The 22,150-nt window shown below is 38.2% G+C and overlaps 1 protein-coding gene across 2 annotated transcripts; it reads left to right on the plus strand.

Moving 5' to 3' along the window:
- Positions 1–139: 139 nt before the first annotated feature.
- Positions 140–21,494, plus strand: sergef (secretion regulating guanine nucleotide exchange factor). Of its 2 annotated transcripts, XM_046860061.1 has the most exons (11): positions 140–214; positions 801–936; positions 1,331–1,486; positions 5,172–5,266; positions 5,376–5,436; positions 5,531–5,644; positions 7,124–7,186; positions 7,450–7,608; positions 8,557–8,681; positions 14,264–14,300; positions 21,189–21,494. In XM_046860061.1, the coding sequence occupies exons 1-11, from the start codon at positions 158–160 to the stop codon at positions 21,371–21,373; spliced, it is 1,188 nt and encodes a 395-aa protein (XP_046716017.1). In that variant the 5' UTR covers positions 140–157; the 3' UTR covers positions 21,374–21,494. The 2 variants fall into 2 exon arrangements, with proteins under 2 accessions (XP_046716017.1, XP_046716018.1); XM_046860062.1 differs by lacking the exon at positions 14,264–14,300.
- The last annotated feature ends 656 nt before the right edge of the window (positions 21,495–22,150 follow it).

Consider the following 22,150-nt stretch of genomic DNA (forward strand, 5'->3'; position numbering starts at 1 on the left):
AAGTAATATAAGCACATTTATTTAGTATTTCAAACCATTTTTGACATTTAAAGCTATCTTATGTTGTCACTCATCAGCCCCAAGACACACACACACACACACACACACGTGACAAATCTGAAAAAAACCCAACCTTCCTTCGCGTGACGTCATCAACATGCGTCCACCCAAACAAATGGAAACGTCCACGATAACGTATACATTGTACACGTGGGTAAGTTTTAGACCCCCTACTGATCACTTTACAGATAAAACGAAGCACATTGGGGTATTAACTAATAACTAAAACGCTGTTTTCCTTTCTAAAAGTCTTTCGTGCTCATGTTTACCCTGTTCCAATAAGAGTGTTAGATGTAGAACAAGAGGATCGTATTCTTTTTTTATGATGGTCTTCTTTTGGTCATGTGCACGTCAGGGACACTTGTGATATGCTTGTTATGAAGCTCTGGGCACAATATTACAGACACACACACACACACACACACACACACACACACACACACACACACATGAAATATATACAGATAAACACCCAATACCAGTCAAAAGTTTAGACACCCCATCACCTGATTGTCTAAAACACAATAAGAAGGCAAGAAATGAACTTTTGACAAGGCACATGAGTTTGCCAGGCTGTAATCAAAGCTACATGTAGCTGCTATTGGCATTCTAAAATATAAAACATACTCTGGGTTGTTCTAATGGTTTGGATGTCTCAGTATTATTGAACAATGTTGCAAATAAGGAAAAAGCACTGAATGAGAAAGTGTGTCCAAAGTCTTTACTGTATATATAAATAGGGTGCTAACAGTTTTGGTCAGCTGGGACTAAAGAATGCTGAAGATCAAGTGAAACCACAGTGTGCAGAGTATAGACAGGAAGCAAGAACATTACGGGCCATCACAGGTGGAGGTGGACATTCGGCGCTCATCACCGGTGAGTGACATTTTTTTGTGGAAAACATTTTCTATTTAATTTTTTTATTTAATGCATAAAGAATGATCCTGATTTACATGATACATTTCCAGATTAAAAAATAAATAGGCTAATATATTCTTGAAATGCATTCAAACCAAATAAGCTTAAATGTTGTCATATCGTGTTTTCTTGTTTTTTCGTATGTGTTGTTTAGCATATACATTATAACCAGCAAGTGTTGTTATAGCCAGAAATACAAGAAAGCTTAAACTTTATTTAGAATGTTGCTCCATTTCTCACTTGTCTATAAAGCCCCAGCTCAGTCTAGTTGTTTTAAATTCAAGTGGATCTCTATCCCTGTCTCAGGGATCTTGGTTTAAAAATGACAAAATATTTTTTGTCTTTACTGCAGAATCTGGTGAGTTGCTGGTATGTGGACAGAATCACAAAGGCCAACTCGGACTTGGCCACGTATCAGAGGTCATGACCTTTCAGCTTTGCCAGTTGCCTGGCCTCAGGACTGTTCAGCAAGTGTCATGTGGCTGGGACTTTACCATCATTCTAACAGGTGATGTTGAAGACTACAAAAACTGATACTATATAACAATTTAATATTACACTTATACAAAGTTTACTGGTTTATTTTATTACCAGACGTGTCAAACTTCATGCATTTTGTGTGGAAGCTCTGCAGTTCAACACTTAAGTACATTACTATGAGTTATCCACAGAAAATATACCAAAAGAGCTTTTTTCCCCTCCATTATAAAATGTAAGATAGGCCAATGTATAAATCTTTGTTTTGAAATAATAAATATTCACTAATCTATAAATGTATTTGAAATTATACTACCATTAGATTCAGTGTATTTAATTATTATCAGGGATGAAACCAAACAATGTGGCCAGAGAAAAGAAAAAAAGAAATGTCACCTTTAAAGATTAAATACACCCACTAGGAAATGGAAAATCTCACACTTAAAAATAATGGTAATGTTCCCTGTTCTTGTATCTTGCAAAAATGTGGGCCATGTGAGCAAAAATCTAATTTGATACACTGCCTATTTTTCAAGTGTTCCACTTACAAAAACGGAGAGATCTGCGATTTTCATCGTAGGTACACCTCAAACTGTGAGAGAAACTGTGAAAAAAATAAATCACATTGTATGATTTTCAAATAATTCATTTCCATTTTATTGCATGAAATAAGTATTTGATACAATAGTAAAATAGACCTTAATATTGATACGTTTCCTGTAGTTCTTGACCAGGTTTGCACACACTGCAGCAGGGATTTTGGCCCACTCCTCCATAAAGGTCTTCTCCAGATCTTTCAGGTTTTGGGGCTGTTGCTGGTCAACATGTAGTTTCAGCTCCCTCCATAGATTTTCCATTGAGTTCAGGTTTGGAAACTGGCTAGGCCACTCCAGGACCTTAAAATGCTTCTTTCGGAGCTGCGTGTTTGGGGTCATTGTCATGCTGGAAGACCCAGCCACGGCCCCTCTGCAATGCTTTTACTGAGGGAAGGAGGTTGTTGCCCGAAATCTCGCGATACATGGCCCCATCCATCCTGTCCCCTTTGCAGAAAAGCACCCCCTAAAGCATGATTTTTCCACCCCCATGCTTCACGGTTGGGATGGTGTTTTTGGATTGTACTCATTCTTCTTCTTCCTCCAAACACGGCGAGTAGAGTTTATACCAAAAAGTTATATTTTGGTCTCATCTGACCATATGACCTTCTCCCATGTCTCCTTTGGATCATCCAGATGGTCTTTGGCAAACATCAGACGGGCCTGGACACGTGCTGGCTTGAGCAGGGGTACCTTGCGTGCGCTGCAGGATTTTAATCCATGACGGTGTAGTGTGTTACTAATGGTAACCGTTGAGAATGTGGCCCCAGTTCTCTTCAGGTCATTGACCAGGTCCTTCCATGTAGTTCTAGGCTGATCCCTCACCTTTCTCAGGATCATTGATACTCCACGAGGTGAGATCTTGCATGGAGCCCCAGTCTGAGGAGAATGACAGTCATCTTAAATTTCTTAAGTTTTTCTAATAATTGCACCAACAGTTGTTGCCTTCTCACCAAGCTGTTTGCCTATTGTCCTGTAGTCCATCCCAGCCTTGTGCAGGTCTACAGTTTTGTTCATAGTGTCCTTAGACAGCTCTTTGGTCTTGCCCATAGTGGAGAGGTTGGAGTCTGATTGATTTTGTGGACAGGTGTCTTTTGTACAGGTAATAAGTGGAGGATAGGAGAGCATCTTAAAGACCATCTAACAGGTCTGTGAGAGACAGAATTCTTGCTGGTTGGTAGGTCATAAAAAAATATTTCATGCAATAAAATGGAAATTAATTATTTAAAAAACATACAATGTGATTTTCTGGATTTTATTTTAGGTTCTGTCTCTCACAGTTGAGGTGTACCAAGATTGCTCTGTTCTTTGTAAGTGGGAACACTTGAAAAGTCGACAGTGAATCCAATACTTTTTGGACCCACTGTATTTTTGATTGCCACTGGCAGCAAGCAGTTCCTGACTACACAGCTGTTAATGTATTGTGTTACTTTCTTGAGAGCCGACGATGGTCGCACATCTGAGTCCTGAGTCCTGAGTCTAAAACAAATTGATCACAGAATCATATAGTTGCTGCTGTGAACTGCAAAATCTGTCAGATATGCAGTAGGTGCTGGAAATCCTAATAGAGTGCAGTTCCTGGAGAAGGAACTCAAGGACTCGTGCCATATGGATCATATACAGTGGAACCTCGGGTTACGAATTTAATTCGTTCCGGTACTTTATTCGTAACCTGAAAAGTTCGTATCCCGATACAAATTTCCCCATAATAATGAACAGAAACTTTGGTAATTCGTTCTGGACAACCAAAAATATTACTTAAATAAAAATAAAGCCAATATTCACTAATATTATTTACTTTTAACATGTTATATTAAAATCATACCACATAAAAACATACAAAAGAGGAAAAGATCTTTACCGGGTACTTTCCCTTTGAGAAGACTCGCTGCAGGAGACGACGTCAGAGAAGGGGAGGAGGGAGAGTTATTGTTTGAAGGAGAATCTTATTATATTATATTATTATATATTATTATATATTATATTATAGAATATTAAAGACAGTGTTATTAACACTAACGCTGAGACAATTGTTGCATTAGAGGAAAATGAGAGCTGTTTCTTTAAGGCTACTATCAGTTGGTATTGAAGTCCAGAGTGAAATTCATTATGGGTATTGTACTGGAAAAGACTGTAACCCTGCTAATCTATCTTCATAAAAACAAGTAAAGTGGTTATGCATCGCTAATGTTGTCCATCTCATCATTCCACGAGCATCAACTAACGAGTTGTTACGCTGCTGCCGGGAAAAGTTCAAGCGGATAAGTAACACGATGCTCTCGCTAGGGACACAGGACGCTAACTGATGTGACGAGCTGCGTGGATAGAGCAAAAACAACCAACTTGCCTGCGATTTTTTGGTGAGCGACGTTCGTATCCCGATATATTGTTCGTAACCAGGGGCAAAAATTTTGATGAACTGCGATTCGTAACCTGAATTATACGTATGCCGGGGCGTTCGTAACCCGAGGTTCCACTGTATAAGAATCTGCTATGTGAAATTGCGGATTCAGGGCAGTACTTCATATAATACAACACACAATTTTTAATGATTAACATTTTACAGATTTGGCATATGGTGTATGTACATTTATTATTATTTCAAGTTTGGGTTATTTATTGCATTTTTTATCAATGGTAACTCGTGAAAAATGGCCATAAGGAGGTAGCTGTGTGTTTAAGATGTTGGACTACTGATCAGAAGGTCGTAACTGCAAATCCCAGCTTCCAGATTCCACTGTTGGGCCCTCGAGCAAGGCCCTTAACGCTCAACTGCTCAGTTGGATAAATGAGATGATTGTAAGCTGGTCTGGATAAGGGTGTCTGCCAAATATTGTAAATGTGTATAGTAGAGTATAATCCTTACCTCTAGGGATTCATCAATACCACTTTCTCCATTTTTGTATACAGTATCAATAACAGGGCTGAGTATCAATGAATACTAGATGCTGCTGCTTGTAACACAAGAAATAACCCATGTCTGTAATTCAGTCTGGAAAATATCCTTTGAGCCGATACAATGCAGGCTTTTAGAAAATTATGAAGCTCTATATACATCTCTACTAACAATGACCAAAATCCTAAAATTGAATTTCATCGTCACACTTGCGCTTTATCTAGTAGATGACGGACACGTCTTGGCGTGTGGCTCCAACTCTTTTGGTCAACTAGGAGTCTCCGTGGAGACACAACACACACCGGAGCCTCTTCTACTCACAGTAAGAACGTGTGCTTTTTCTCCAGTTATGTATTGCACTAGAACTTGACATGGAGTTTGTTCTTCCAATCAAATGATTCGTTTTTTGTCTTTCCTCCTTTTGTTGTTAGTCTTTAAAGGAACCTGTCATCAGTGTAGCGGCAGGGCTTAGACACACGCTCGCTGTAACAGGTACATGTACGATAAGCTTCACGTTTTCCTTTTTCTGTGTCTCCCTTCCTCTATTCACTCTCCATGTTTCATGTGTTGGTTTGTTTGTGTGAAGGTTCAGGGGGAGTGTATCAGTGGGGTACTGGTCTGTTAAGTCAAGCGAAGAGAGCACTGAGTCCTCAGCCTATCCCTGGCCACTTCAGCTCAAAGGAGCCCTGCCTGGTTACAGGTAAGCTCTATGGTGGACTTTATAAACACGTTAAAGGGCGTGAATCAGTATATGTTGACGACCCAAACCGGCGGATTCGCGCAGGCGCGATCAACCTTGCAATCACATTCTTCTGATGTATCGTGTTGCCTATTGAGAATCAGTGAATGTGTACACCTTACATTATAAGGTGTGCGAGTCCGTCAGTTGCCAGAAGAATTGATTAAACTCGTGTCTTGCGGATTATATGAAAACATCTGCTATGTGAAATATAAGGTGGTATCAAAAGTTTCATGATAATGGTGCTAACTGGTGCTTTGCTCATCACGTGCGTTAAAGCGTCCGATTTCATCATGTACAGCAAGTTAGAACAAAGAGCAAACGTGAAATTCTGAGTTTGATATGACATACGTTTACATTCGGCGATGCTGCAGCGAGTCGTACAAGGTGTTTTGCGTGGCACGTATGCTTCAAGAGCGGAGGAACTTCACTGGAAGACAGCGAGAGATCAGGAAAGCCTTCAACAAGCTCAACCCCCAAAAAAGTCGAAACCGTTTGCCAACTTGTTTATGATGGTCGTCGAAGAACGATCCGCATGATCTCACTTTAACACCCACCATACTCGCCAGTGGACTCCTGTGGACTTTGCCCTCTTCTAGAATATGAAGATGCAGCTCAAAGGTTGCCACCATTGCAGAGATCCAGCGCGAATCGCAGAAGGTGCTTCCAGGACACATTGCAGAAGTGGCAGGAACTCTGGGGGCGCTGTATTGCTGTTTGCTATTTTGAAGGTGATCGTGTGTTACCGTAGATAAATAAAGTACTTTCTTGTAAACAAAACTTTTTGAGAAAACCTCACAGCATGTTCAGGGCCGTTCTGAATATTAAACATCATGCTATTTTTTATTTATTAACATTTTGCAGATTCTACAAGACACATGTTTAACACCTCAAGTGTGCATAACGTATTGCCATTTATATCACTGGTAACTTTTAAAACATCACCAATGGCATTTATCAGCAACAGGAACAAGTAAATTAGGAAATTTCAATTTGAAAATTTTCACTGCAAAACCCCAAAGAACTCAAATATTCTATGTTTTATCAGTCATATAAATTCTGTCACAGTGATTCAAGGCTTGATTTTATTTTGTTATTTGACACGATCAAAAACCATATATAAAACGTTTGAGAGCTACAACAACGACACCAAGCTACTCAGAGACAAAGTTGGAGTTCAGGCTGAGTACAGGCTGAGAGCCTTCAGGAATTATGGCATCATTTCTGGTAAGTACCATAGAGAACATTGATGATTTCTTTCTGGTTTTTGCGGCGCATTGTGGGGAATACTTTTAGGCGCCAAATGTTCCAGTGCGAGTCTTTAAAAGGTTCATGGTTTTGAGACAGACTTAAAATGACTGACTCCCTGATCACTGCCCTGACTGCTGCACTACGGGAGCTGATTGAGATGCAGCCTAACGCATGATTCTTCACATTTAGGGCTGGACCATGTATCTGCCAAGCATGTGACTGCAGGTTCTGCACATTGTGCTTGTTTAACAGGTGAGCTTATTCCAGATTAAATGCTCTTTTGACTTTAAACCAGGCTTTGAAGATATCAGAAAAAACATCTGTTCAAAATGTTTTGTCTACAAGCTTGAGCATGTACAGGTCCCATGACTACTAGGTTCACACAGACTGCTAGTCTCATTACAGCATTAGTATAACCAGCAGTAGCATTCTCTAGCTAACCTTTTGTTGTTTGAGCAGATTATACTCCTAAAGTTTGAATATAAAAGTAATTTGGATGTCATTGTTTTGTCTAGTGTCTGGTCAGGTGTTCCTGTGGGGCAGCAATAAACACGGCCAGCTGTGTAGAAAAGAAACCTTCCTACCTCTTCCTACAGCCTTAGATCAATCACTGTTAAATGGAGAAAGAGTTTTAGCTTTACACAGTGGCTGGACTCATCTAATTGCCCAGACAGGTACGAGAAGTAAAAGATTAAACACACACAGGGTGTATTTGTATTTGGATCATGATGTGATTCATTATACAGGATAAAAATGATTAGGATCACAAAAACATTATTTCTATGTGTACAAACTTGCTAAAAGGTATATATTTAATTTGGATACCACTTAATTGCTTTGTGTTGTCTTACATATAAGTTGCCTTAAGCTTAGGTAATCTTTCCCTAATAATCACAAATGATATGGAGTCATTGTTTTTGTCATTTTGCCCTCCATATTTGCCCCACCATCAGATCAGAAACATACGTTTTTCTCCCTTGAAACTCAGACGTCCGGTTGACTGGAATGGTTTCTTCTCAAGAATTTGCTTGTATTTGGCCCTTTTTATCCAGAAACAAGTTTTCCGGATCGTCCTGTTCAATAGCAACCGCTGAGCATGCTGCTACCACTATCTACATTTATAGTAGAAATGGTGTTAGCTTGGTTTTCGCATGTACAGTCAGCCCCCCGACTTACCAATGCTCGATTTACACATTTTTGGAGATATGAACACAGCCACGGCAACAAAAAAATGAAGAAAAAATACACAATAATAATAATAATAAAAAAAATCTAAATATATTTAAGAAAACTTTCAAATTCCGCACGCTATTCGGATTTAACAACGCCGCAAAACAGAGGGAGAAGAAGAAGAACGCCTGGCAGACATGCGTTGTCTCTTCTCAACATACGAATAATTGATTTACGAACTAGATATTGCCTGGAAAAGCTTTCGTAAGTCTGCCTGTCCTTAATGCTTTTCTTTTTGTCCAAATGGTTAAAAAAGGATCTTTGTTGCATGTCATCTATTATCAACTCAATGCTTTAAAGCCACAGGAATAAAGCTTTTATATAAGTTTGTAATGAAAAGGCTTATATTGTGAGCATTAGATTTGTATCCCAGATCTTTCTGTAACTTCCAGATGCTAAGAGAGTCCTTACATGGGGAAGAGCCAGTTATGGACAGCTTGGGAGACAATTGACAACCACTGACAGTACAGAATCAAGTCTTCCTTCTGAGGTTCGGACTCTTCATGGAGCCACTCAGGTATGAGTTTCTCACGTTTTTTTTTTTATTTTCTGGTTGAATGCCAAATCCTCCACTCTTCTGGGAGGATGCTTCACTAGATTTTGGAGTGTGCTTATCGAGATTTGTGCTCATTCCGCCACAAGGGCATTAGTAAAGTCAGCGTTAAAGTTTATTCCAAAGGTGTTCTGCAAGGTTGCACTCAAGATCTCCACTCCAACTCATGTAAACCATATTTTCATGAAGCTGGCTTTGTGTACAGAGTGTAACAGTTTGGGGAAGAACCACATATGGCTGAAAATGTCTGGTGTCCCAATACTTTTGTCCATATGTCATTGTGAGATGCAGTGTGCAATCAGAGCCAGCAGGTGGAGACGTCACTGTGACCATTTCTTTTTTTTTTTTTATTGTTTCTTGCATCCTGCCTAGAGACAGAGCATTCACAGGCATTCAAGGTCACCACTAACCTTGGAGATGCAGTATGTGTGTGTGTGTGTGTGTGTGTGTGTGTGTGTGTGTGTGTGTGTGTGTGTTTAAGAGAGAGAAAGTAAATCAATTTTCAGTGGAAAAGTTTAAATCTCATGTCTTGAAATAACAGTGGATTAAAGGTGTATAATCAGAGACATATTACACTGTCTATTTCAATAAGTGTGTGTGTGTGTGTGTGTGTGTGTGTGTGTGTGTGTGTGAGTGTGTCTGTGTTTTGGGAAAAGTAAGACAATGTGAGTTAAAGCCTGACATGACATGTGCAGCCATGCTGCATTTATTCCCTGGTGAGAGTTGGATCTGTCCATATCCTGTCGCTGTAGTTCAGTATTCCCTTCACGCTCAGGGTTTTAAACAGCTGTCCCGAAATGACTAGATTTTTTCTGCTACAACTTTTTTCCTTTCTTTCTTTTTTTTTTTAAAGTGTCTGCTTTTATCACTTATCCTATTTAATCTTCCGAAGCTGCTGATTCCACATTGTCCCTGTAGTTGTTGTTGTTGTGGTATTCACTTGTACGCTGTGTGCCATTGAGACAACCGACAGGGAAGGGCAGAGCGTGCTGTAACGTGCTGCAAAAGTGTTCTATCTTTAATGAAAGCGAGAGGCAAAGGAACAGAGGAGTACACCATTGGCCCTGGGGATGCATGTACAGTCATGTGAGGGAGCACAGTGCTCAAACACACAGTTTCTGTCCTTAATGCGTTCGGTCTGAAAGTCCTTGCCTTGGGCTTTATGTAAAGCTGCATCTATAACTCTCCTGGAAGGACATCCAAAGCAAATTTACTGCATCTGTTTGGATCAGTTCTGTGTTTTATGTGAATTCATTTGGCAGGTGCTTTTGTTTCTAGAGGTTTTAAGCAAATGACCAGAAGGACATGCATTTATTTATAAATCTTTTTAAGAAAATGAACAGTTAAAAACAGGCAGATTCAATGCATTGCAAAAGGAAACACATCCTAAAACTCAATTTTCCATATCTGCTTCTTCCCCAAACTGTTACCACAAAATTAGAGGCACAAACTAGTGAATGTGGTAGCATTCAATTTTCCCTTCACTTTAACAACGAGACCCAAATCTGTCCCAGCAAGACATTGCACACAACCAGCTCCATGAAGATATTCTTTACATGGATTGGAGTGAAAGATCTAGAGTGGCCTGCTATAGTGCGCTGGTCTCAACTCTATTGAACACCTTAGGATGAATTGTAGCTCTGACTGCACCCCATGGCTCCTCACATCACCTACATCAGTACCTGATTTTACTAACACCCTTGTGATTGAATGAGCACAAATCTCCATAATAACACTCCAAAATGTAGTGGAACACCTTCCTAGAAGAGTAGAGGGTATTATAACAGCAAATGTGGAATAAGTGTGTAATGGGATGTTTAAAAAGCAAATCTTATGGTCAGGTTTCCACAAATAAGAGGAATATGTTCACTAATCCTTTCTCTAGTCAGAATTCCAGTTTATTTTGAGGTTAGAAATTGTCACTCATTTTACACGTACATATGTTCCATTCCTAATCTAAATCATACAGTTGTCATGGCCTGGGGTTCACAGAAAATTGTTTTTATTTGCCATATATGTTTGTGAACCCCAGCAGTCAAAATATTCTCCATGCTGCAGTCAAAACATCTTTAAATCCCTCCTTTTAATTTTCAGAAGGTAAACAGACTTTAAAATGCGTTCAGTTTTTTGGCTGCCTCACATACAGTACACCACACCATAACCTACAAATACTGGCCTTAACCCGAATGAGCTACTTTCTAAATCTATTAATAAACAGGTAGCTGCATTCTTCAGGGATGGCCTGCTGAGAGAAGACCTAGAATCATACAGCGATGTTATTCCTGGCCAGATTTCACTCACATAAGTGCTTAACTTTAAATCATTTTCTCAACAACAACCAAAAAAAACATGCACCTATTGTGTTCATTTAGATGAATACTATAAGATCTAGCTGTTAGCATGTTTGTTAGTCTGGTATCAGAGCTTTTATTTTCATGAGTTAGCTTTGCTTGATGTTTGTTTGCATCCCTTGGTACATAAGTGTATTCATTTTTTGTTGTTGAGGAAATTAGTCAATTTTTTGCTTGTTTTTTATGAAGTTTTATTTTCATACTTTGAGTAAATGTAGCAATCTGATTAAATGGTTTAAAGATTTTAAATTGATGAGTATTCTCACTTTTACTCTTAATATAATAACTCAACATACAGCCATTATTGTCAAAATAGCTGGTAACAAAAACATGTTCATGTTTTTGTCTGCTTGACAGGACCATACAAATTTTTGTATTTTGTATTAGAGAAGTTACAGTTTGGTGCTTTGAGTACAATCCTCTCATTCTGACCACTGGATGTTCAACATGGCACCTCGTGTCTCTCTGAGGATTTGAGAATTAGAATTGTTGCCTCGCAAGGGTCGAGCTGACGCTTGAGTATTGCAGTATTGCTTTAAAGGCTGCAGGAGCAGAAGGTCCGCATGTCAGTGCTCACACCATACGCCGCACACTGCAACAAGTCGGTTTGCATGGCAGTCGTCCCAGAAAGAAGCCTCTTTTGAAGCTGCTCCCAAGAAAAACCCCAAACAGTTTGCTCAAGACGACCTGTCTAAGAGCATAAATTACTGGAACCATGTCCTGTGGTCTGATGAGATTAAGATATACTTGTTTGACTCAGATGGTGTCCAGCATGTGTGGTGAGGGGTACCAAAAAAAATTGTGTCTTGCCTACAGTCAAGCATGGTGGTGGCAGCATCATGGTCTGGTGCTGCATGAGTGCTGCTGGTACTGGTGACATTCTGACATGATGCCGTCCTTTCAGAAACTGGGCCAAACGGCAGTTTTCCAACATAATAACGACCCAAAACACATCGTCAAGATGCCCACTGCTTTGTTGATGAAGCTGATGGTGAAGGTGATGGAGTGGATAAGTATGTCTCCAGACCTGAGCCCAATTGAGCACCTGTGGAGGGTGGAGAAGCGCGATGTTTCTAACATCCAGCAGCTCTGGATGTCATTATGGAGGAGTGGAAGAGGATCCCAGCAACAACCTGTGCAGCTCTGGTGAATTCCATGTCCAGGAGGATTAAGGCAGTGCTAGATAACAATGGTGCTCAGACAAAATATTGACACGTTGGACACAGTTTTGACATGTTCACTTAGGGTGTACTCACTTTTGTTAAACGTTATATAGACAATAATGACTGTATGTTGAGTTCTTTTTCAGAGGACAGTAAATGTGTCCTGCTATACAAGCTGCACATTGGCTACTCTAAAATATTTTCAAGTTTCAGATATACTGAAATGGTTGTTGAAGTATGAGGGGTGCACTTTCTGTGTATATATATGTATATGTGTATATACTATAAGAGGGTCTGGTTAATGGGAGTGATTTCACTGGCTTTGAAAAGATATAATTTATTTTTTTTTTTGAAGAGGATGTCCCAATTTTTTGACTTCTGTGAACTAGGGTTAGGGTTAGGGTTAGGGTTAGGTTAGTTAGGTTATGTTTGTTTTTTGTTTTGTTTTTTATAAAATACAAGAAGATTTTATAATAACGGAAATACCCTAAGCAAATACCTTTTTTAAATATATATATATATATATATATATATATATATATATATATATATATATATATATATATATATATATATATTCCTCAAGACCTGCATATGGATCTGAATTTTAACCCAATTCTGTAAAATTGTATTTGTATTGCACTTTTAGCAATTGACATGATCCCAGAGCAGCTTTATATATGTAAGTAGATTAAGAATATTTGTTTGTCTGTATATTAGTTTGTCTCTAAAAGTTCCCCAATGAGTGAACGAGAGGAAATGGTGTCGAGGGAAAATTTCCCTAAGACGACATGAGAAACCAGATTCAGATAGAAAGACTATTCTCATCTGGGTAACATCTGGATGTTCATTCATTACCGTTTCATCATTAGCTTGTAACAGCTTTTTTTATGTGAGGTAGCAGGAAATTGAGTAGGGTTAGGATAGCAAAGAAGTGGCTTCTTCGGGTCATATCGGATCATCATACTGTTTTTTAGAGTTATTCATTTTACTTGTCAAGGCATAAACTTGGGTTTTACTGAAACTTGAATTCTATAGACTCCATTTAACATCAAATTTGAGAATTTTGGAAGCAAATAATCACCCGATAACAACCCACCATACAGTATGACACCTTGGGAAAGGTTTGTATTGTAAGTGGCAGATTGGTGGTAAAGGCATTAGACTTTTGATCAAAAAATTGTGAGGTCGAATCCCAGCACCAACAAGTTTTTTTTTGTCCAGATTTTCCTCTTGGAGCGTATTTAAAAAATAATAGAAAAAAGAAAAGAAATATTCTTGTTTTCTCAGACAAAAGGCTAAAGGATGTGCAGCAAACGCAAACACGGGTGGAAAACATAATTCATTAACTTTTATACATAATATAAAATAGAATTTAAACCTTGGTTAGGGAGAAAGTGCATTCTGCAAACAAAAAAACCTCAATGTGAATTCCACAAAGTTGGCAGAACCAGAGTTCAGCTTGTTCTGACAGTTGTATTAAATGTTCTATTCAATGTCCTGGGATTATTTTCTCACACACACATTTTTTTATTAAGCCGTGGGCTTGGCTAAAGGACAGCCTGTTTTGTAAGTGATGGTAATAAGTATAAGCAGTTTTTAAGACAGAGCTTATTTTTTTTTTTCTTTTTTTCATACTCCGAATAATGTATTGCAAATCCATCACATTTTCTGGCAATAGCTTCCCAGTGCAAGGCGCACGTAAACAGTTTACAGCAGCGGTAGATGATGCGCTTCTTATTACATTTTTATAAGTGTAGATTTACACTGTGTTTTCCTTTTATTAAATAGAGACTGTACTTTTACAGTACTTCCGCCCAGTCTGTATTGAGTTTGTGCTTGTTGTCCCTATTCTTTGAAAAATTGCATATTTTGTGTACATAAATAAATAACTAGAAAGTCATAAATTTCAGTGAGATGGACACCGATGCATGAGCATGACTCCTTTACAGCACTGGGGTGATGTGGTTTACTGTGATTCTGCTAATGTGATTATTGTGAAGGTTTTTTAATCGTGTTTCTCTCAATACAGATCGCCTGTGGCTCGGAGCACAACCTTGCCATCGTAGGTGAGTCACATGTTCATCTCGCTGTTTTCATTTGTCCTGCACACAAAGCATCGCATTTTGGATCCGAAGGTTGTGAGTTCAAATCTCGGCCACACCAAGCTGCCACTTCTGGGTCTCTAAGCAAGGCTCTTAACACAATAGCTGCTCAGTTGTATGAATTTGATAAATGTAATTCATAAATATAAGTAAATAAGCATGTCTGCCATAAATGAAATTTATACTTTGGTCTATTTGAATACCCAATTCTGATTGGCTGGAAGGTGTGCATTCAACCTGAACATAAAAGTAGCATGTTAACATAACGGTAAATATGGTGATTTTGGTAAATGGGTCCACACTCAATTAAAATCTAACCAAAAAATTAATATAAAAAAGCATAACGAGTTTACAAAATCAGCTACATTGTTAGTAAGCGTGCGGCACAGACACACATCATTCACTCACACACACATAAACTCGCACACACACACTCTCGCTCTAATAACTATTTATGAACCTGTACAAATAAATGTACTTTTATGGCACTACTTTATCTCTGTCTATGACATACATCAGCCAGATTTCTAGATCCGTATCCGAAATAGCTAGAAAAAATTTTACATTATTTTCATCCATTTAGTCCATTTTTCCACTGCAAACATTATTGATATTTTTTACTTATCATTGTGAAAAGTGAATAATTCATAGCTTGACGTGTTACGCCATTTCAATACGCTCCACAGAGGCATTCCATTATACGGTTTTATACGGCATGTAACACATTTATTGTTTCATTATCAATTACTTTCTAAAGCCTTAATAAACATTGGCCATTAGCCAATGAGCACTTGAGCAATGATGTGATGGAGGCATAAAAGCGTTTACTATGTGAACAAAAGTTTGTGGACACGTGATCATGTGCCTTTTGAACATCCCATTCCGCATTTTGTCCCCATTTGCTGTAATAATAACCTCCATTCTTCTGGGAAGGTGTTCCACTAGATTTTGGATTGGGATTGTGGAGATTTGTGGAGTCAGTCTTCCAATTCATCCCACAGGTGTTCCATGAGTTTAACGCCAAAGCTCTTGTGCAGGAGATCTTCCACTCCAACCCTTGTATATCATATCTTCATAGAGATGGCTTTGTGCACAGGTGGTGGTTCAAGTGAAGGGTAACATATACAATTGTGTGCCTTAAACTTTGTGGTAACAGTTTGGGGAAGAACCACATATGGCTGGAAAATTCAGGTGTCCCAATACTTTTGTCATGTAGTGTATATAGATGCTACAAGCTTGCCAGCCTCAGAACTCAGGGGAAAGTATAGTTGCAGAGACCATACCAAGTTCTCCAACAGTTCTCAACGTTCTCAAATTCTTGATGGGCAGGAGTTATGAGTTCCATACCATAATTGAATGCGGCAAAATAGCGTACTATACTAGCGTATTAACTAACTTAACCTTAGCTTTCGGGTCAGACTTTGAGAGGTCAATATTTTAATTTCCTGTCATTACCTTAGGGATAAATAAAGAGCTATAGATAAGTAGCCAGTCCCAGAATCAATATGAGCTTTTAAACAGGCTTTTGAGAAAGTCTGAAAGTGAATGTAGGGTTTGATGTACAGGCTCTCTGGTTGCATGTGGGCATTCAAAGGTATACGCCCTGATCGAGCTCATGGTTTTTGGATTTGTTTCTTTTGTTTATGTATTTCTTTTTAATAATTTGACTTATCTTTCAAATCAACTCATTATCGTTAGTAGGTTAGCTTATATAAATCAAATTTTCTTATTCGAATTGCATAGGCAGTTCCTATCGCCTTCAAATAAAGTCAGACGAAGGACACTGTTGTTGCCTTTGTCTCTAAACATGAGCGAACAGATGAACAGGAAGTCAAATTAATTACAAAACGAGTAGTGCTGATTTGGACTATCGGCTGTAAACGGCCACTGGTTGAGTTTTCACCTTTATTTTTATATATAAAAAAAGATCTCTTGCTTATCGGGCATAAATCATACTTCTTGGGACTCGCTTCCTGTCTCTAAGCACGAATGGCAGGAAGTGTGTGCTCTGGTTAGGTGTAGTATAATAGTATAGTATATTGTAAAATAGTTCTGAGAAAATATAATAAATGTGTCAGAAAAAGACATCCAAAGTAGCTTTGATGATACACCTCAATATTGTACCATATTATTATGCTGATGTGTCCACAGCACACAAGTATTTTGTGTTTTTAAAACTGGTTGATTGGACACTTTTTTTTTTTAAGATATTGTAGGAATTACACTGTTTTTATTTTTTATTTTTACAATCTTACAGTTTATGGTTACTTATTTTTTTCAAAAAGTTAATTAAGATTTTTTTAAATACCATACTACAGTTTTGCTCGTATTTTCTTTAACAAACCGACTTATTAACATATATATAAATATATATGAACTCTATATCTCCAAAAGTATTGGGTCACCTGACCTTTCCTGCTATATGTGGTTATTTTCCAAACTGTTACCACAAATCTGAAGGCACACAATTGTGGATTGTCTTTAGATGCGCCATAATACAATTTTGCATTCACTTGAACTTGGAAACCCAAAACCTGTTCCAGCATGGTGATGCCCCTGTGCAAAAAGTGAGCTTCTTGAAGATCTGGTTTACATGCTTTGGAGAGGAAGATCTTGAGTGGCCTTTTATAAAGCTCTGATCTCATCTCTACTGAACACCTTTGGGATGAATTAAACGCTGACTGCACCCCAGGTCTCCTTACCTACATCAGTACCTGCCTTTTATAAAACCCTTGTGATGAACACAAATATCTATAAGCACACTCCAAAGTTTTGTGGTACATCTTCCCAGAAGAGTGGAGGGAATCATAAGAGCAAATTGGGACTAAATGTGGAATGCAATGCTCAAAAATCACATACCAAACATATGACAAGGTGACCCAATACTTTTGGAAATATAGTGTATATTAAAGTATATATGTATGTATGTATATGCGCAAGTTAGCATTTGTATTGCGATGTTTCGTTTTTAATATTTGCATCGCTAAAAACAATAGATGCGCTTTACTTTATTGTTTAGAAAGTGACCAGTAATTTGTGACCATTATTTTATATGTAGATTGATTTCTTCTCGCTAAACTGTTTCTCAAGCACCACTGCTGCCACGTTAATTTGCATGTCACGACACTACAGAGACAGAGGCGTGTCCTGAGAGTCACATACAATACAGATTAACATGGCAGAGGTAGAGCTGTAACTTCCTTTAGACAGAACAGGAAAATAATGTCTGGTTTTATTAAATATATATATTTTTTTGCACTACAAAGGCCTGTTTGTGAAAGGGCCAGACGTTAAAAGTCAGAAGGTAGTTAAGTAAATGTATGATTTACAAATAAAAGCAAACTATCTGTACCATATTAAATTGCATAACATTCTATTTTTCCGTTGCATCATATTTTATTGAATACTAATTTAAAGTTATAGTAAATCATTTATAATCTTAAATTTCACTTTCTACATATAGATAAATTGTTTTTTTACTGATGCAAATGTGTTAAAAACGTTACTTCATGATACACCTGACAACTTGTATCCGATGCACTCTTTTAAATAGATGCATCACGTCATTATCTTTTATGCCGATGCGAATCTGTGAATTTTACCATTCATATGTACCTTGTGTCAATATAGTATATCGTGATGTGATTTTTGGACATCCCATGTTGCTGTTTAATGGGATTCTTTTGTACTAAACAGCTTGTTATGGAGCTGGTGCTCATGTCTCCTGTCATCTTGTTATCTGGGAAACCAGTAATTGTTTCATTAATGCAACTGGGTTTTGTAGGAAAGGTTTAGGCTCATGGTTTAGCAGATGGCAGCATGGTGCATTGCATATATGTAACCTTATGTTTAGATGCTATCATATTTTCTTTCAAATGTGAATTTTTTTACCCCAAAAAAATGAAAATTTTATCCATTCAGTGAGTTTTACACTGCAAGCATCAATGACATTTTGAACTTGTCAGTGCTGGCAAGCAATTAAGTCGTGCTTTAAAACTGTGTAACAGTAATTATCAATTACATACTAAAGCCTGATTAATCATTGGTATTAGCACATTTGCATTGAAAGTGGTGATGCAATTTAGGTATGAAAAGGTACACTAAACTTTGTGGACACTTGACCGTGTGACAAGGTGACAGGTGGACATGGATGCCACCTCTAGAACAAGAAGCTATTACAAAAGAAGCTCCTGGGATGTAAAAAAAAATCACAATATTACAATACTGGCAGCTTGGTGCATTGCATATGCTGTTTAGATACTACAATATAAGGTAGATTTTCTTTTTACTGAATCAGTTTGGAGCTAAATTAGTTTTTCCCCAGAGCAAACAGTGATTAAGGCTGTTTTTACTTGTTTACCCTGTAAAAGATCTCTCATGTTCCTGGATTAGAGAAAAAAAAAACTTTTCCTTCTCTCAAGATCGCTTTATTATTCTGTATGTTGCTACGTTTGTTGCCATGGCAACAGCAGCGGGCTTCCTTTCAATGACCGAACACTGCCCTGTTGTTGAATTAATTGCGTTCTGGTCTTTCTGTTTAGAAAAATTGGACATTTTTCTTCTCTCTAATAAGCTTTCAAATACATTTCAGATTGAACTACTAATACCACCATGCTATATTCTTTATGACTGGAACAGACAGGCACGAGCGACCATTTTCCCGCTGGCTTTGTTGATTAGTCGCTAGGTTGTTGCACAGTTCAGGTTGTGAAATGCGCCATTTCAAAAGCGTGTAAAATAAACAAGAAAGAGCGAGAAATCCGAGAAAACTGGTCTCACCTCGAGAAAAAAACATGCTCGCTTCAGGTTGCCACGGCAATGAGGCAGTTATGTAACAGGGTTACCATGGCACGTGTTGCCACCGCATGTGTTGCCACCGCACGTGTTTCCATGCTGGGTAGGATGGACCATACCCACCAGCTGGATGAACTCCAAGCCCGTACATCCAGTAGGCTTAAGGATTAAAGGTTTGATTACAGGAAGATGGTTGTAGTTATTTAAGTACCAGATAGCAAATATATGAGTGTATCCACATGCATTTACTCTACTTATATAAATATTTACATATTCATATATGTAAAAAAAAAAAATCTTTTTTTTTTTCCATTTGAACCAAAGCGGCTCATAGTGTTTCTGGTGGGTGCGAAAGTATCATTTGATTTGGATAAATTAACCGTTTGCCTTTAACGTAATTCGTTTCTTTTTAATTACGTTCCAAACCATTCATTTTAGTTCAATTCCATTTAATACCATTTCATCTGTACAGGGACACACACATTGTCCCGGAGCAGCTTTAAAGAATAAAATAGAAATCGTAAATGTCAATTGTAGCATCATAAATGACTTCCTATTATCTTTTTTTTTTCCCCCTAATGAGCGAGCTGAGATGTTCTGAGAAAAAAAACCTTTAGAGGAAACAGACTTAATGGTGAACACATCCTCATCTGGGTGACACCTAATGTCTATTCCACCGATGTAGCGCCATCATTATGAAGCAGGTAGCATTGGTCTCTCATTAATCTAAACTCTAGGGTCTGACTTTTTGACGTGTTACTATGTGAGTTAAAGGTTTTACTTGGATGGATTTGAACGAAGATAAAAGAATACGCAAGGTGTGAAAATCACTTTGAAGTTTGCACTCAATCAACACATTAAAAGAACTTTAATGCGTAACCAATTTACGTTCCAGTTTACATGATTATACGGAGTAGGATGAAATTAGGGTTATACAAATAAAATTGGTGTATATTTATAGTAAATGAAAACCTGTGGTACGGACTGAGCACGCAGTAACAGCTACCTAATTCCAATATATTACACATTAATATATAGAATGCATTATACCCTAATTGTTCGTAAGTGCATCAAGTCCAACTGTTACATTAGTTTTGATGTAACTACCGTATTTTTCGGACTATAAGCCGCTACTTTTTTCCCACCTTTTGAACCCCGTGGCTTAAACAACGAAGTGGCTTATTTATGATTTTTTCCTGTCTGTCCCGGTTTCACAAACTTCAAGCCAAAAAACTGAGCCCCAGAACATTAGACCAATGAAATTTCAGAACGGAAACGAAAAAACGCACCTCACCTGTGTTTTGAGCTGCACGGCATCGGGAGAAAAAACGTCGACGATGCCAAAAGATAAACTCCCGAGAGAAATAGTTGTGAAGGAAGGAGGAAGACAGTGAACAATGACTTTCTTGGTAGGCTACTGTTTAGATACAAGCCGTTGTAACGCGTTGAGTCTGAGTGAAGGGAGAGCTCGCTAACTCCAGTTGCAACAGAAATCATATAAGCACAGACAGGTTTTCAAAACTTGTGCTTTTTTTTTTTTTCTTGGCAACAGCGTTACGGGTTAGTCAAAGAAACTTAGAAATGAGCATCAGAAAATAATAAGGACATATTCCTCGGTCTTGCACACATGCAGTAATACCGGAAAAATGCGGCGGCAGGCTATTCCCAAAATACCGCTATGCTCCTAAAGGTAGCGCAACATATTTCACCCGTTACACCGTGTAACAGACACTGCCTTTCGTTAAAGCCTGTGTAAAGTTCATTAGTTTCAGTGTAGACACCTGCGGCTTATAGACAGGTGCGGGTTATTTATGTTTAAAATAAAAATCTTTGTCAAATGCAGTGGGTGTGGCTTATATATGGGTGCGCTTTATAGTCCGGAAAGTACTGTACTTTTTGGAGTGTGGAAGAAAACGGGTACCTGAAAGTGTCTGTAACGTTTCACATTTTAATGTTAGAAACCTTCAAGATTTCTTACAAATTGAGAGTCTTTTTTGGATGCTCTAGATGATCTACACGTTCCGATTGTGTTTGGTGTTATTTGCTCTGTCGTTATAGGAGATCAGGTCTTTTCCTGGGGTTGGAATGAGCACGGAATGTGTGGCGATGGTTCTGTTTGCGATGTCATCCAGCCGCAGCCAATCCCTGACCTGCAAAATGCCAAAGCTCTCCTGATTGGCTGTGGAGCAGGACATTCTTTGGTGCTTTGTTGTTTGAAGAACAGTGAAGATACTGGAAGCTGAACAGCATTTAGAAAGGTGTTGGATCCACTTCAGGTGCCCTTTAGTTTGTTTTCTCACTGCATGTGAATAGAAGCCTCTAAACAGATACTAATGATCTTGTATAAACCTCTTTCTCTCTCTATCTTGTCTTTTTGTCTCTTTCTCTGTCCATGAATCTTTCTCTTTGTGTATGGCTATGTCTCTCTCTTTCCATCTCTGTCTGTCTATATCACCACCTTTCTGTCTGCCTGTCTTTCTCTCTCTTTCTGTGTCTTTTCCTTTCTTTGTCTGTCTATTTGTGTCACTCTGTCAATCTTTCTCTCTGTATCTGTCAGTTTCTCCTTTTTCTTTGTCTGTCTATTTGTGTCACTGCCTGTCTCTCTCTGTCTGCCTGTCTTTCCTTTCGTATCTGTATCTATCTCTCACACACTCTCTCTCTCTATTGCTCTCTCGCTCTCTCTCGTCTGCTGGACTACTGGGGTGGCGACACTCAAATTGCCGTGTCTCCTATTAACGCTATTATTTTCTCATGTTCGCATCTCGTGCCACACTGTAATTTATATGACCACAGAGGCTCAGGATCTCCTCAGAAAGCTAGAAATGCCATCTGTTTGATCTAAAGCCACTGATATATATTTCTTTATAAATGATTGATGATGATGATGATGATGATGATTATTATTGGATATTATGTATAGTTTGTATTGATCTTGGCCATATTGAGCTTTATAGGATTATCATAATATATATATTTTTTTAAATCAAATAGTTTAAAACACTCATGAACCCATGAAATAA

This window comes from Silurus meridionalis, chromosome 10, assembly GCF_014805685.1.
Source record: "Silurus meridionalis isolate SWU-2019-XX chromosome 10, ASM1480568v1, whole genome shotgun sequence".
Classification (NCBI taxonomy): domain Eukaryota; kingdom Metazoa; phylum Chordata; class Actinopteri; order Siluriformes; family Siluridae; genus Silurus; species Silurus meridionalis.